This window comes from Aquila chrysaetos, chromosome 16 (assembly GCF_900496995.4).
Source record: "Aquila chrysaetos chrysaetos chromosome 16, bAquChr1.4, whole genome shotgun sequence".
NCBI classification, from domain to species: domain Eukaryota; kingdom Metazoa; phylum Chordata; class Aves; order Accipitriformes; family Accipitridae; genus Aquila; species Aquila chrysaetos.
Genome location: NC_044019.1, coordinates 12055569 through 12067838, shown reverse-complemented (window position 1 = coordinate 12067838; position 12270 = coordinate 12055569). Strand labels below are relative to the sequence as shown.

The 12270-nt window shown below is 52.5% G+C and overlaps 1 protein-coding gene across 2 annotated transcripts in view; it reads right to left on the bottom strand.

Annotated features, from left to right (window-relative positions):
• Positions 1-12270, bottom strand: part of LSP1 (lymphocyte specific protein 1) — a 51670-nt gene that overhangs the window by 28485 nt on the left and 10915 nt on the right. Inside the window, exon 1 of one of the 2 annotated variants that reach the window (XM_030039202.2) lies at positions 10057-10435. The exons of the other annotated variant lie outside the window; for it this stretch is intronic. Within the exon in view, the coding sequence (XP_029895062.1) occupies positions 10057-10115 (59 nt within the window). The 5' untranslated portion in view covers positions 10116-10435. Of the gene's footprint in view, positions 1-10056; positions 10436-12270 lie in introns of those variants that run through there. 2 annotated transcript variants of the gene reach the window in all.

The window sequence follows — 12270 nt, the reverse complement described above, 5'->3', positions numbered from 1 at the left end:
TGGGCTGATACCATGTACCCCTGCCTTCACCTCTAGCCAGCACTTTCCCAGGTCAGTCCCACGCTGGGGAAATTTTGGGAAGAAGCAGGCTCATAGCTGCTGGTGGGACTGAGAGCTCTCCACTTCATTTCACCCAACACAGGATGGGGAATTGGAAAGCAAGACTTGAAGCTTGAAGACTTGCAAGATGAGCTACAGCGTGCTACAATCCTGCATCCAGTCACCTGCCTATATAGAGGGATTTTCATGTGAGGTGAAAGGAAATTCCCCCCCTCATGTAAACATTAGGGGGACTGGAGAAGGGAGGGAGGAAGGGTAGAGAGACCACTTTGTTGCCCCAGCAGCCAGGAGCTGCAGCAAGCCTTGATCCACCAAGACCTCATTACGGGGCCATATCTTTTCTCTTATGCAGTCCCTACATCTCTGCCAACAGCTTTTGGAGGTCTTAGTTTGGGGCAAAACTCTCTTTGTGGAAGGGGCTTATCTCTTCCTGAGGAGGTGAGGAGATCTGGCAGGTCTAAGGACAGGCGGAAAGCACCTTGGTTCAGCTTTGGCCACGGAGTCACAGCTTGCCAAGCGTCTGGAATGCTCAGACTTCTGCTCTGACTGGGGCTGGCTGCCCATTTCAGATCCAGCTCTTGACTTCACCCCTCTCCAGACCCCCAGCCAAGGGAGAGGTTTTATTTCCATTTGCCCTACAAAACACCTCCTCCTGCAGAACAATACAAGCACCCGCGCTCTGGTTGCACTGTTCCACATGGCCACGAATGCCCGCTCCAGACAAGCCAGCGTTGCTGGAAAGGTCACGTTTCCTTTGGGCAATTCCTCACCGGCACTTGAGGAGATTATAATATTCAGGCGAGGGAAATTTCTGGCACCAGATGAGCTGTGTTTAAGGGAAACGCTGCAGACTTGAGGAGTCATTTGCACGGCCAATGGCTCAAAGGAAGCTTTGCTGGCCCAAATCCAACCTTCAGCACTAAAGCTAATTCCAGAAAGGAAAATGAAATGCCTCCCAGAGGCTTTGGGCTTTGCAGACCTGCGCCAGAAAAGCCCAGGAACCCTCTACCAGCACATTGGACATTCCTGTCTCCTGAGCTCGCCAGGGTACTGGGCCAGGACAGTGTTGACTTTGGTTGCTGCCTCTGTCAGGCAGGCTGCCTCCGCAAAGCCAGGGTTCACGAGGGAAGAGGTTTTGGGAACAAGGTTTAGGAGGAGCCATGTGCAACCCCTGGCATGACGGCTGCTGTTTCCCAGAGGATATATTGCCCCATCACCTGCGAAAGCAACAGCGTCTACCACTGCTGAAAATACCACCCGCAAGAGATGGGGCTGCATGAACTAGAGAAGAACTGGGAAGGGTGACCCTGCATCCCTTGGCAGCCATCCCATTGGCCTCTCTGTTGAGGTTAGGGGAAAGGGAGATGCCAGAAACCTATGCAAGGGACTTTCACCTTCCCACGTAATCCATTGCAGCTTCCATTGCCTTGTCACAGTGCCAGATACAATATTGGTGCAGAATATGGCCTAGGACCGTCAACAAGTTCAGTCTGCTGCCAAGCAGAGCTGCCAGGCTTTATTTCATATTGCATTTATCACCAGTTTATAAAGGGCCCAGACACGATTGGCAGGGGTATGGAGATGTGCGGCTCACCCTGTCACATGAAATGGAAGAGGACACCTTCAAAAGGCTACAATGGAGCATCTCCCTTACCCACTTGACCTTCCACCAACAAATTAATCACTTATTAATCTCATATAAACAGCATATAATGGATCTGTGTGACAGTATGCTGAAATACCCAGATAATGCCTCCACTCACGTCATTTGGGACAACTGGGGTCGGGCCACCGCAGAAGTCATGGCTGAAGACATTTGCATGCAACGCACAGTCATGCTGCCATGGCTCGGTTTCTCTCCATCCAGGCAAATCACATATGCCCTGGCTCAAAGCAGTGTCCCAGGGGATGCCTCACACCACAAGCACCAGTGTTAGGCATCTGAGTTCAGCATCTCGGCCCTTTCCAAAGATCCCTCTAAGACCCAGGTTTACCTCCACCTATCAAGACACCTTCAGAAACCTGTCCCTAAGCCCAAGGGCTTGTCTAAGGTCACCACGAAGCTAGGAAGACATAGGGTATGGAGCGGAGGTCCAGCTGGCATCCCAATCCCTCATTAACTCTCTGCCAAGAGGCCGCTGCTGAATACCAGCGACCACAGCTGTGCTCCCTGCTACCAGGGGACACGGGCTGGCAAAGCATCTACGGTACAGCCATCACTGTGTCAGAGAACAAGCAACAGTTAACGCTTCTCGATGGATGGGTTTCTGTGGCTTAGGAGTAATATGGCTTTATAGCAAAGACTACAGCTAGGTAATCACCCCATTGGATAAGGAAGGGGGTATGGATAGCGGTACGATACAGGGAGACTGGGAAAAGAAATAAAATCAAAAACTATTATGTCACAGCCTGGAGTTTATTTCAGCCTAGTCTTGAGGGAGATGGTTATCCTAGCTCTGAAAGATCAGCTTGTCAGTCAAAGGCAGCCAGAGATGCTGCACAAGCCTCTCCCTCCCATACATTCATGTAATTCCTCAGCTGCATTGCTCCATTCAGAGTCCAGGCTACAGAGTTTGAACAAGAGGGGGGCAGGGGGGCAAGGAAAAAAATGCATATATATGCTTCACCCTCAGCCTTTTTCTCATACCAAGCTTCCCCACCCTACCCATAGCTGCGCAGTCTCAGCCACGTCTCCCCGTTTCTCCTATAAATCACGGCTCGCCTTCAAGATGCGAACAGCAGGATAGAGCCACTTCACACCCAGGGGCAGGCGCAGAGCCTGTACCCGCCGACCCACTGGAGCAGGGGGGGGTGTGGAAAGGCATCATGCATGGGGCGATAAGGACACACCAAGGCGTCTGAACAAAATATGATACGGCCCAAACTTTCATCAAGCAGAAATGGAAGAAAAACCACATGCAGCATGGCAAAGACCTATCTCCCCCTTAAAAACAAAAGTAACTCTTCTTTTTTTAAATGAATCTTGGGTTTTCTCCACAAAAGCACATCCCAATTCCGTTCAAAGAAGGATGTGCAGATGTGCAGCCATGCAGCCACACGTGCCAGGTATAAAACTCTGCCTGGTTTAGCTTTAATTAAATTCCCTGCAAAGATTGACCTGTCACTGTGGCATGACGGGCAGGGAAAGCCCCAAGCTGGTAATTTACCACTTCCACAAGCAAAACGAGAGACATTTGAGAAAGCTGGTGGTGAATGGCAGGAGTAGACCTCGGAGGAGGGGTGCAGGCAGGGCTGGTCCTTCATCACGAGACTCATCTGTCCCCTCCTGCCTCTCACAGGACAGCAGCTCCAGAAAGGCACAGGGCATGGTCCACGCTTCCAGATGCCATTGGTGATGCACAGCTCACTCATAGAGGCACGAAGCAGCCGATGGGAAAGACTGTTTCTTTTTATTATTATTGGTTTTAATCATAGCAGACAGAATCCCACTGAATCCTTTACAAGATGATGGATTGCACCCCCAGGACCATGGGTGCTTAGCACACAGATAGGCTGGTGCGGTAATGTATTAACATCACCGGTCAGGAATTTGGTGGGGGGGAGGAAAGGCCTGGAGTTCAAGCCCTCCCAGCACTCCACGGTATTCAGTAGGTGTGAGAAATCAGTGCTGCATAGGACCTCAAACTGCAGCCCTTTCTCACGGTCTCTCCATCTCAGTCCTAAGGTTCAAGAAATCAGTTTTTTCTAAAGAGCAAGAAGTCTGAGCTCTGTTTTTGCAAGGAAGAAGCACGCCAGAGGAGAAAATAGACTTGTCAGAGAGGTTCAGATTGCCTTACCCAGCTTTTGTAGTTTATTTTTCCCCCCTCTGAGAGGGAAGCAAGCCTCCATAGCCTCCATGTCTTGGCTACAGTCAGCCAGCATCCTTCTTGATACACTCATGCTGGAAAACAAGTCTGAGCCTAAGGAGGCAAGTGATAGCCTTACTTTTAATCCTGGCTTGAAGCAGGGGTAAGAGTCGTACCAGGTATGCTGCCTTTATAGCACTGCTGGCTTGGCTGTGAGTCCTTCATTTTGCAGCCCTTGGGGCGATGTGGTCCCCCCCAGCTCCTGCAGACCCTGGCAGCAGGAGGGAGTTTGCTACCCAAGCACTGGCAGGAGGCAGCAGGGAGGCCGTGGGAATGCACTGCTCCGCTCCCTGGGAGAGTTGAGGCTCCATTCGTTTATGGCCATTGCTGATGAGTTGCACTGCAACAGGAACCAGAGTCAGCAGCAAGCCCTCGGTCCCTGCTGCGCTAGGGCAGTGAGTCTTCATGAGAAAAAACAGTCTTTGCCCCAAAATACTGATTGCAACTCCTGTGCTTAAGGGCATGGCCGTGCCAGCCTCTTGCCGTGGTACAGAGGCACCTGGCAGCCCCGGTTGCCCTCTGTCTCTCTGCCCGCCATAGAGCTGAGGGATGGCGCTGCTGAAGTTTGGTGCCTGTTTTGGCGTTCTGCATTGAAAGAGTTAAGTCATACAAATTGTGGGAGAAGGAAAAAAAGTCTGGAAGCTGAAAATTTGTTCTTACACACCAACCCAGCTGCAAAGCCTCAGACCTCAGCATCCCCATCCAGTGCCCTTTCCAGCTGAACCACGCTCAGATACACGTGGTGACCCTTCTCCACCCACCAGAGGATGCAGATAACCTGCAGCTGCAGCCCTGAGGGGCTCAGAGGCTCACTACTGCTCCCCAAAATTTCCACGGGCTCAAGCTCAGGCCCTAAATATCCAATGGCTTGAGAGCAGGTAGAAGTCTGAGACAAGCGAGGCTTAAAGCAAAAAAGACCACCAGCTGGCTTCTGGCAAAAGTCAATGGTAGGTGGAGTGCTCCTGAAGAAACAAGCCCCAGGGCTGGAGAAATCTGGGAATGGGTCTACAGGGTTCTCAGAGGGGATGGATGAGCCGCTGCAACTGGAGAGAGAAGGATGAGCTGCCCTCCTTGGAGTGAAAGCAGAGGGTGGGCATCCCACAAGGCACCCAGGGAGGGGGCACCTGCCATGCATTGGCTTGGCCCCTTACCCCCACCCTGCCCCATGGCTCAGCTGGGCTGCAAAGCCCCAGGTCCTTCCTGGCTTGCAAAATGCGATGACATCGCTCCTGGGCATGCCCCACCAGCACCAGTGATCAGTCTAGCCCAAAGGGCTCTCCTGGCCGCTCCTCCCCACCAGCAGCATCTGGTCATCTCTCTCTCCCCATCCACCCTCCACTTGTGGGGGTCACAAAGGTGGCCATCAGCTCTGCCCTGGCCCTGGCGGTGGGACGCAGAGGGACAAAAAAAAAAAGCCCACTAATAAAAACATCAAAATAGGGAGGATTCCGGAAGGGGAGCACCATGGTGGGTAAGCCCTGCAGGGACAATAGACTCCCTGTGAAATGTTGAGGCAGCATTGCAAAGTATGAATTGCACTGATGAAGGCGCTGTGTCCCCCACCAACCCCATGCCACCATCCCTCCCTCCTCTCCCCACGCAGCAGCTCTGTTACTGGCTCATTTCTGCACATGCATTTTTCCCGTCTCCCCCTAAAGAGCTGCCCCACTTCTTCACGGGAAGCTTTCCTCCCTCCCCATACCTATTCACAAACCAGGGAGGTGGAGTAAAGAGATGCTGCAATAACCCCTGGAGGCAGCAGCTACCTCCCAGGCAACAAACCATGCCCAGACCATGTCCTGGCATCAACCACCTCCCAAAAAAATGTTCTCCCCCTTCGAAGCACCATCCAGCCCTTCCAAGCACTTCAAGCTCCTTGTTCCCAGCTCAGCGCTCAGGAGGTCAAGACAGAAATATTGGAGTAGCATCCTCCCTGCTGAGACACATCCTGGCGAGCTCCAGGAAACATCGCATGCAGGCTGAAAGGAAGGCATCCCGCAGAGGTGTGCAAAGCCCCCGCATCCCCATCAAACTAAATATTATAATCAAGACACACACCAAAATTCAAGGAATTCAGGGAATTTTAAAGCTAACCCTAACGCTGGGAGACTCTGAGCATCACCGGGGCATTGCTCAACAACGCAGCAGCGCGTTGCAGGGAGAAAGAAGGGGCCATGCAGCTGCCTTGCCGGCACCAGGACCACGAGTGCTGGCATCGGCTGGAGGCAGAAAGTGTCTCCATCATGTATGGTGGGCCAAAACACAGGGGCATGCAAGCATGATTTCAGATCTCACAGTTTGTCTTCCCATGTTAATGACTCCACAGAAGATAAAGACACAAAAGTCCCATCCTACAGAGAAAATAATTAGGTTTATCACCCGATCTAATTTTCTGACTCATTTTCTTCCCCTGAGCTTTTTCATCCTCAAGATTCAGTCCCCCTTCCCCACAGCATTATTTGCACTTCAGACTCTATGGCATTGCAAAGACATGTAATTATAGACACTCGTTTATTTGTTGCCTGTGCAGCAGCCATACTTTGGAGCCCCTCTTCTGGGCCAGGTCCTCCATCGTGCTAGGAAGCATACAAGCAGTGTGCAAGAAAACTATCCTTCCCCCCCCGCCCCCAAGAACAGATCACAGCTCACTTCCTAATGACACCCGAGATTCACCCACATGCTGGATAAAAACCAAACCAGCCGAGATGAGAACGGTAGTGCTTCGAACGCACATCCATCTGTACGCACTCTTCACCCCACGGCTGCACACCCCAGCCAGGCACCGACAGCCCAGCTATGGGGGTGCAACTGCAGCAAGCCACCGCAGCACTTGGTGGGAGCAGTGTCAACCAAGAGGCCCGATAATCCAGTTTCGAGGAGCGGCACAGCTGATACACAGAGAGGCTGATTTGTAGGTTAATTAAACAGCCATATTCTTTTGTGAAACACTCGAGGCTCGATAAATAGAGGGAGAGTAAAATTCCAGCAGGAGCAGATAACGAACTGAATGAATCAACATGACAGGCACGGATCCCTATCTTATTTATAGGAATTCATTAGAAGGATAAGGAAAAATAGAACACGATAACAAGATAAAGCAACTCACATTTGGAGAGGACTTTAAAAAATACAAAGTCTTGCAGGCGTGTGAGGGATCGCCGCTGTTTGCTGTTTACGTGCTACAAAGGGAGAAATCTTTCCCTAGGGATATCCCAATAGAGAGACTATGCCCGAGGAGGGGAGTGCCTGGGCACACAGGGCAAAGGAGGGGAGGTAGATAACCCTGCAATTGCCCATTCTTCCCCATGCCTTTCCCAGGTAATTACTCAGCCACTCATGCTCTGCATCGCAAGGCATAACCCTGGGCTCTTTTCAGCCTCCAACCTTTCAGATGTAAATAGCATGCTCCTGCCTGCACCTTCCGCAAAGCCAGTGAGGAACAAGGAGGGGTAATTTTTCCAACCCACCTCCAGGCTGGGAAGAGGTGAAGGATGTTTCCCGGAGTGCTGACTCGGCGCTTCAGCCTGCTGTGCCTCCAACATGGCCTACCGCTCTCCAGCACAGCAACCCACCCTGAAGCACAGCGTGCGCTAAACCTGTCAGCACGGTCGGTGGAAAAGCCATTTCTTGCAAATTTGGCTCCTGGGACTGGATGTTTGGGTCATCGCAGCCAGGCGCTCCTGCTCTGCACGTAGGCATAGGCCACTTTGAAATACTGGGGTTTTGTCTCGAGCACAAGGCTGGATGCTTAAGCATTGGGACTCAGCTCTTCAACCCAAAATCCACAAGACTTTTACACTGGTTTCAGCTCAGGATCCCTTAACCCAGCTGTAGGACAGCCTGGCAAGCAGCTCCTTTGGCTGAGCAATGCTCAGAGAAGGTAATTCCCTGGTTATCCCTGCTGATGCTCTGCAGAAGGAGTGGCCAGGTAAACCCTGGCATCACACCAAAATCCCTGGTGCTTGTGAATATGGATCTGAGCAGCCCTTTTCACTCTTGTGCTCCAGGTCACTGATGCACTCGGGCACATCGGAAAAGCCTAGGACCTATGCAGTGTAACTGCTCTACCTGCAGTCACCTTGGGACAGATAAAAGCAGAGCACAGCAATCTCAACAGAAATATATCTTCAAGCCAGGAGCCTCAAGCCATTCACTGACTGAAGGAGCTTGTGCCTGCACCTGAGGTAGCAGGGCTTGCAGAGCCAGCCCTGTGGCTGGGCTTAGGAGGGAAACTGCTCTGGGAGAAAATACAACTACAAAAAAGGCTGGGCTGTGCATGGAGCAGATCCTGCCTATTCTCCTGTTGACTCCTGTGAGCATTAGTGGGGTTATTTGGGTGTAAACCATAGATGAAATCCCTCACACATCTTCACACCCCACCTCCCTCCTCATCTGTAAGCAGGATCGGAAAACACAGCCACAAAGCCAAACCTCGGCCAGATTAAATGTAATAACCCCACTGAGAACAAATGTCATCCCAGAGTTCCTCTGGTAAAAGCCCCTATGAGTCTCTGGAGCACCAAAAGTCCCTTATCCACAGAAGGAGGAACTTGGAGACACCATTAAGGACAGGAAAACACCCCTGGCTTGGGCTGCGCCAAGGACAGCTCTTCAGACACCCCTTTTCTGTGTATGAGGCACATGTGCTTCCCCCCGCCCCCCATCTGCCACCCTGCAAAATAAGTTGCTGCCCAGCTGCGAGCAGGTGATTCCCACCCCAGTTCATTTGCCTGGCCCTCCTCAGTACCAGCTGGCTCCAAATCTGAACCCATCCCTGCCTGCTGCACACCCACGCAGAGGTTTCCATAGCCCTCGCAAGCCCCTGACCAAGCCCTGTTCTGAAACAGGGATGTGTAACCGAGATCCCAGTCGCTCTAGGCTGAGACCAGAGAAAGAGCGCGATGGGCCGAACAGGAGATGAAGAGAGAGGAGTCAGCTCCTCGTGCCTGCTTTCTACCCCAGGGGCCTGTGCAACCCAGTGGGAGCTTTTCTGCTGACTCCCCTGGGTCCAGAACAGGCCCCAGGAAAAGGCGGGAGGGACTGGATGGCTGTAGGAGCTAGTTTCCCTTCCAAGGCCAGAAACTTATTCGAGAGGTGAGGTTTAGAGGCTGCATTACCAGCCAGGGAAATCCCAAATTGAATTGAAAACGCCTGTCCAAATAACCCCCACCTTGACATCTTCCACCTCCCAGCGGGAGACCAGCAGGCACCAGCGAGCACAAGGGACCCAAGAGGTGCCTGAGATGCAGGATGCGAGTCCAGCACCCCCTAAATCCATCTCTCACCCCTCCAGCTGCTCAATCAAACATAAAGAGGCAAGGAGTGCCTCTCTTCTGCCCAGAGCCGTCAGCATGGCACACCACCATCAGCCAGAGGAGGATCCCAGAGACCCACAGGGGAAAGCAGCATTTCCAGCCCCCAGGGAAGAGCAGAGTGACCGCATGGAAGGGAATCCCAGCACCAGCAGACAATGTAACCGTCCTCCCCGGCTCAGCCCCGGCTGACAAAAGGGAATAAACCTAACTGAACCGTCCACCTCCCTGCCCTGGCAATTGTATTCCGAGAGAAAGGTTCAAAGCACTATGGCGATTAATTAAATCAAAAGAGCAATGTCAGCTTGCAGTCCTGGGAGGGTCTGGCCCTTTACAGATCTCCGAATTGAAAATGCACATCACAGCATGCACAACGTACATTTCCTACGGAAAAAAAAAAAAATCCTTTTTCTAGGCAGAAGCCTTCAGCGCTCAGGGGACACAAAAAGACACACACTGAGACATCCCTTGCACGGAGAGGGAGGGGGGAAATTAGCCGGCTCAGGTGAGTGTCACAGTACAGTTGTGCTCAGTTATTTCAGTTGTGTGCTCCTGGAAAAGCCATCAGTAAGTTCAAATCTGCTTTTCTCATATTGCTTTGGGGAAGGAGCGGGGGTATCTATTTTCCTTCCTTCCAACGCATCGCGTCTGCTGGAGAACCGGGCTCGAGGAAGAAATTCAGCTGATTTAAAGGGGCAGGAAGATGGTCGATCCGGGATTCATTCCCTTTCTTCCCCCCCTCCCACCCCGGTACCCCCCAGCCGCAGGCAGCAGCCAGCCGGAGAGCCGGGTTCCCCCGCGGGCAGGTGGGCTCTCACCTGATGAGGTTCTGCAGGCCCTGCTTACTGGAATTCCTCCTCAGGATCGCGCTGGTCATGGTGGCCACGGCTTGAGTCGCGGGCAGGGTCCCGCCTGCCGCCCCCTTCCCCAGCACCGCAGGCAGCTGCCCGCCCGTCTGCCTGCGCGCCCGCTCCCGCGTCCCCCCCTTCTCCGCCTTCAGGAAGTTCTGCAGCTGGTTTCCTTTTGTTTCTGCTAGCCCCCCTTCCCTGCTCCACACCCCCGGCTTGTCTCCTCCACCTCTACCTCCTCCTCCTCCTCCCCCTCCGCCTCGTGGAGGTGTCACGGGAGAATCTCCCGGAGCGCAGCCGGCGGCGGGTCCCGCAGCACAAAGCCCGGCGCTCCCCGGCGAGGGGGGCTTCTCCCTCGCCCTCCTCTGCTTTAACTCGCCTCTCTCCCTCCTTCATCTTCTCCAGCCCCCTCCTCCTTCCCTTATTCAATCCCCCCCCCTCTTTTTTTTTCCCTCCACCTTTACCGCTGCTTTCCCGATTACACAAAGCAACTTGGGAGCAGAAATCCAGGTTAGCAACTTGCGCTCGGTGGGCTGTAAATCACTCCTGGTCCATTCACAGCAGAAGTCTTCCACGAAGGGCTCACCTCCAAAAGGTCCCCGAACGCCCGGAGGCAAACCAAGACCCAGATTAATGCGAGAGGGGCTTTGTGCTGGGAAATGCTGCACCGGAGAAAAATGTTCTCCTGGGATGGACATAGCAGCTGGATTTTGGGGGAAGCCACTGGCAGGCAAGCAGCACACACCCTGCTTCTGCTCTCAAACCTCCCCCTCACCTGCTCAATTGACCAACCCTCCCGTGCCTCAGTTTCCCCAGCCACCAAAATGGGCAAGAGCAAAAAAAATCTGGCTTGCCTCCATGAAGCACTGATATTTCAGGAGATTAAAGGGCATGAGTGGTTGATGAAGGACTAACAACATTGCCACCTGCTAAAACAAAATGCCCATCTGCCGTGCATTCAGAGGATTGCTCTTCATGCTACCTCATCGTGGGAGCAGTCCTGGAAAAAACCAGCCTTTTTTCCCCTAACCTTCATCTCCTGGTCCACATGTGCTTTTTTGGGTGAAGAGATTTTCTGCTATACCAAACCAGCAGGTGCCTGGACTTGTACCTAGCAAGTTCCACCCCACGTTATACTTGCACGTCATGGTGCTCATGGCATGGCCTGCCCATGTTCCCCTATGGTAAGTGAGAATATTCCTCTGGCCATCTCCAAGATGGGAGCAGCTATGATGACACCACCCTGCTCAGACCCTCACCTTCCTTCTGCTTTCAGTCCCTCTCATCTCATTTACACGTTTCCTTTCAATCACTTCTGCAGAAGGGTTTCTTGCCACCTGGTAAGCTGAAATGGGGAAGTTATCCACAAAATATACCCAGAAATCTCAAGAAAAAGGAAGTGTATTAAAGCCAGATCAGAAGGAAGTGCTCGCTCTCCTTTCCACCGTCTCTTCATTTCAAAACAGTTTATTTTTTTCTGCAGGTATTTACTAAGCAGCCCCTAAGTGATCAGGAACAACAAAAACCACTAAGCACAGACATTGCTGCTGGCTTCACTCTGTGGGCTGCTCAGATGCTGTCACACTGCATTTTTTTCTTTCTAAATTGGGTGAGAAGATGCAAGAGATCCACCACAAAAGGTCTCTGTTGCTGAAAAAGACCCTGTCCCAGCCCTGCAAGTGCTTACAGGAGTAATTAGGTTTAAGCACGCAAACACTCCTATTGACTTCACCGCAATTGCCCACAGAGTTGAAATGAAGTATGCACCTACAGGGTTTTCTTTTTGGAGAGAATCGGCCCAAACCTGCCAGTGACTCCTATGGTCTGAGCCAGCCAAGGGTGCAAGATGGAGGAGCCCTGGCAGACAGAGACGTAGCTAGCAGCCATGGGCCAGCAACAACTGGGGGCTGGATGAAATCACAGCAGCACTCTTGTTTCAGGCAGAGATGCCAGGCAATTTGCAGGGAGCTGAGGAGGGGCGAGGAGGAATGCAGCTGCTGTCACCAGGAGAAGGCAGGAGCTTGCTGGGTGTGGGGAAGGGAAGAGGCAATGGCAAACCACTTCTTACCAGAGGCGAAATCCTCTGTGTAAATGGGTAGAGGGGAAAGCTGTTGATTCTCCCAGCAAGAGAGCCTTGCCTCCACACCCAGGTTTGTCTCCTGGAGGATGCCAGCGTGAGCTCCT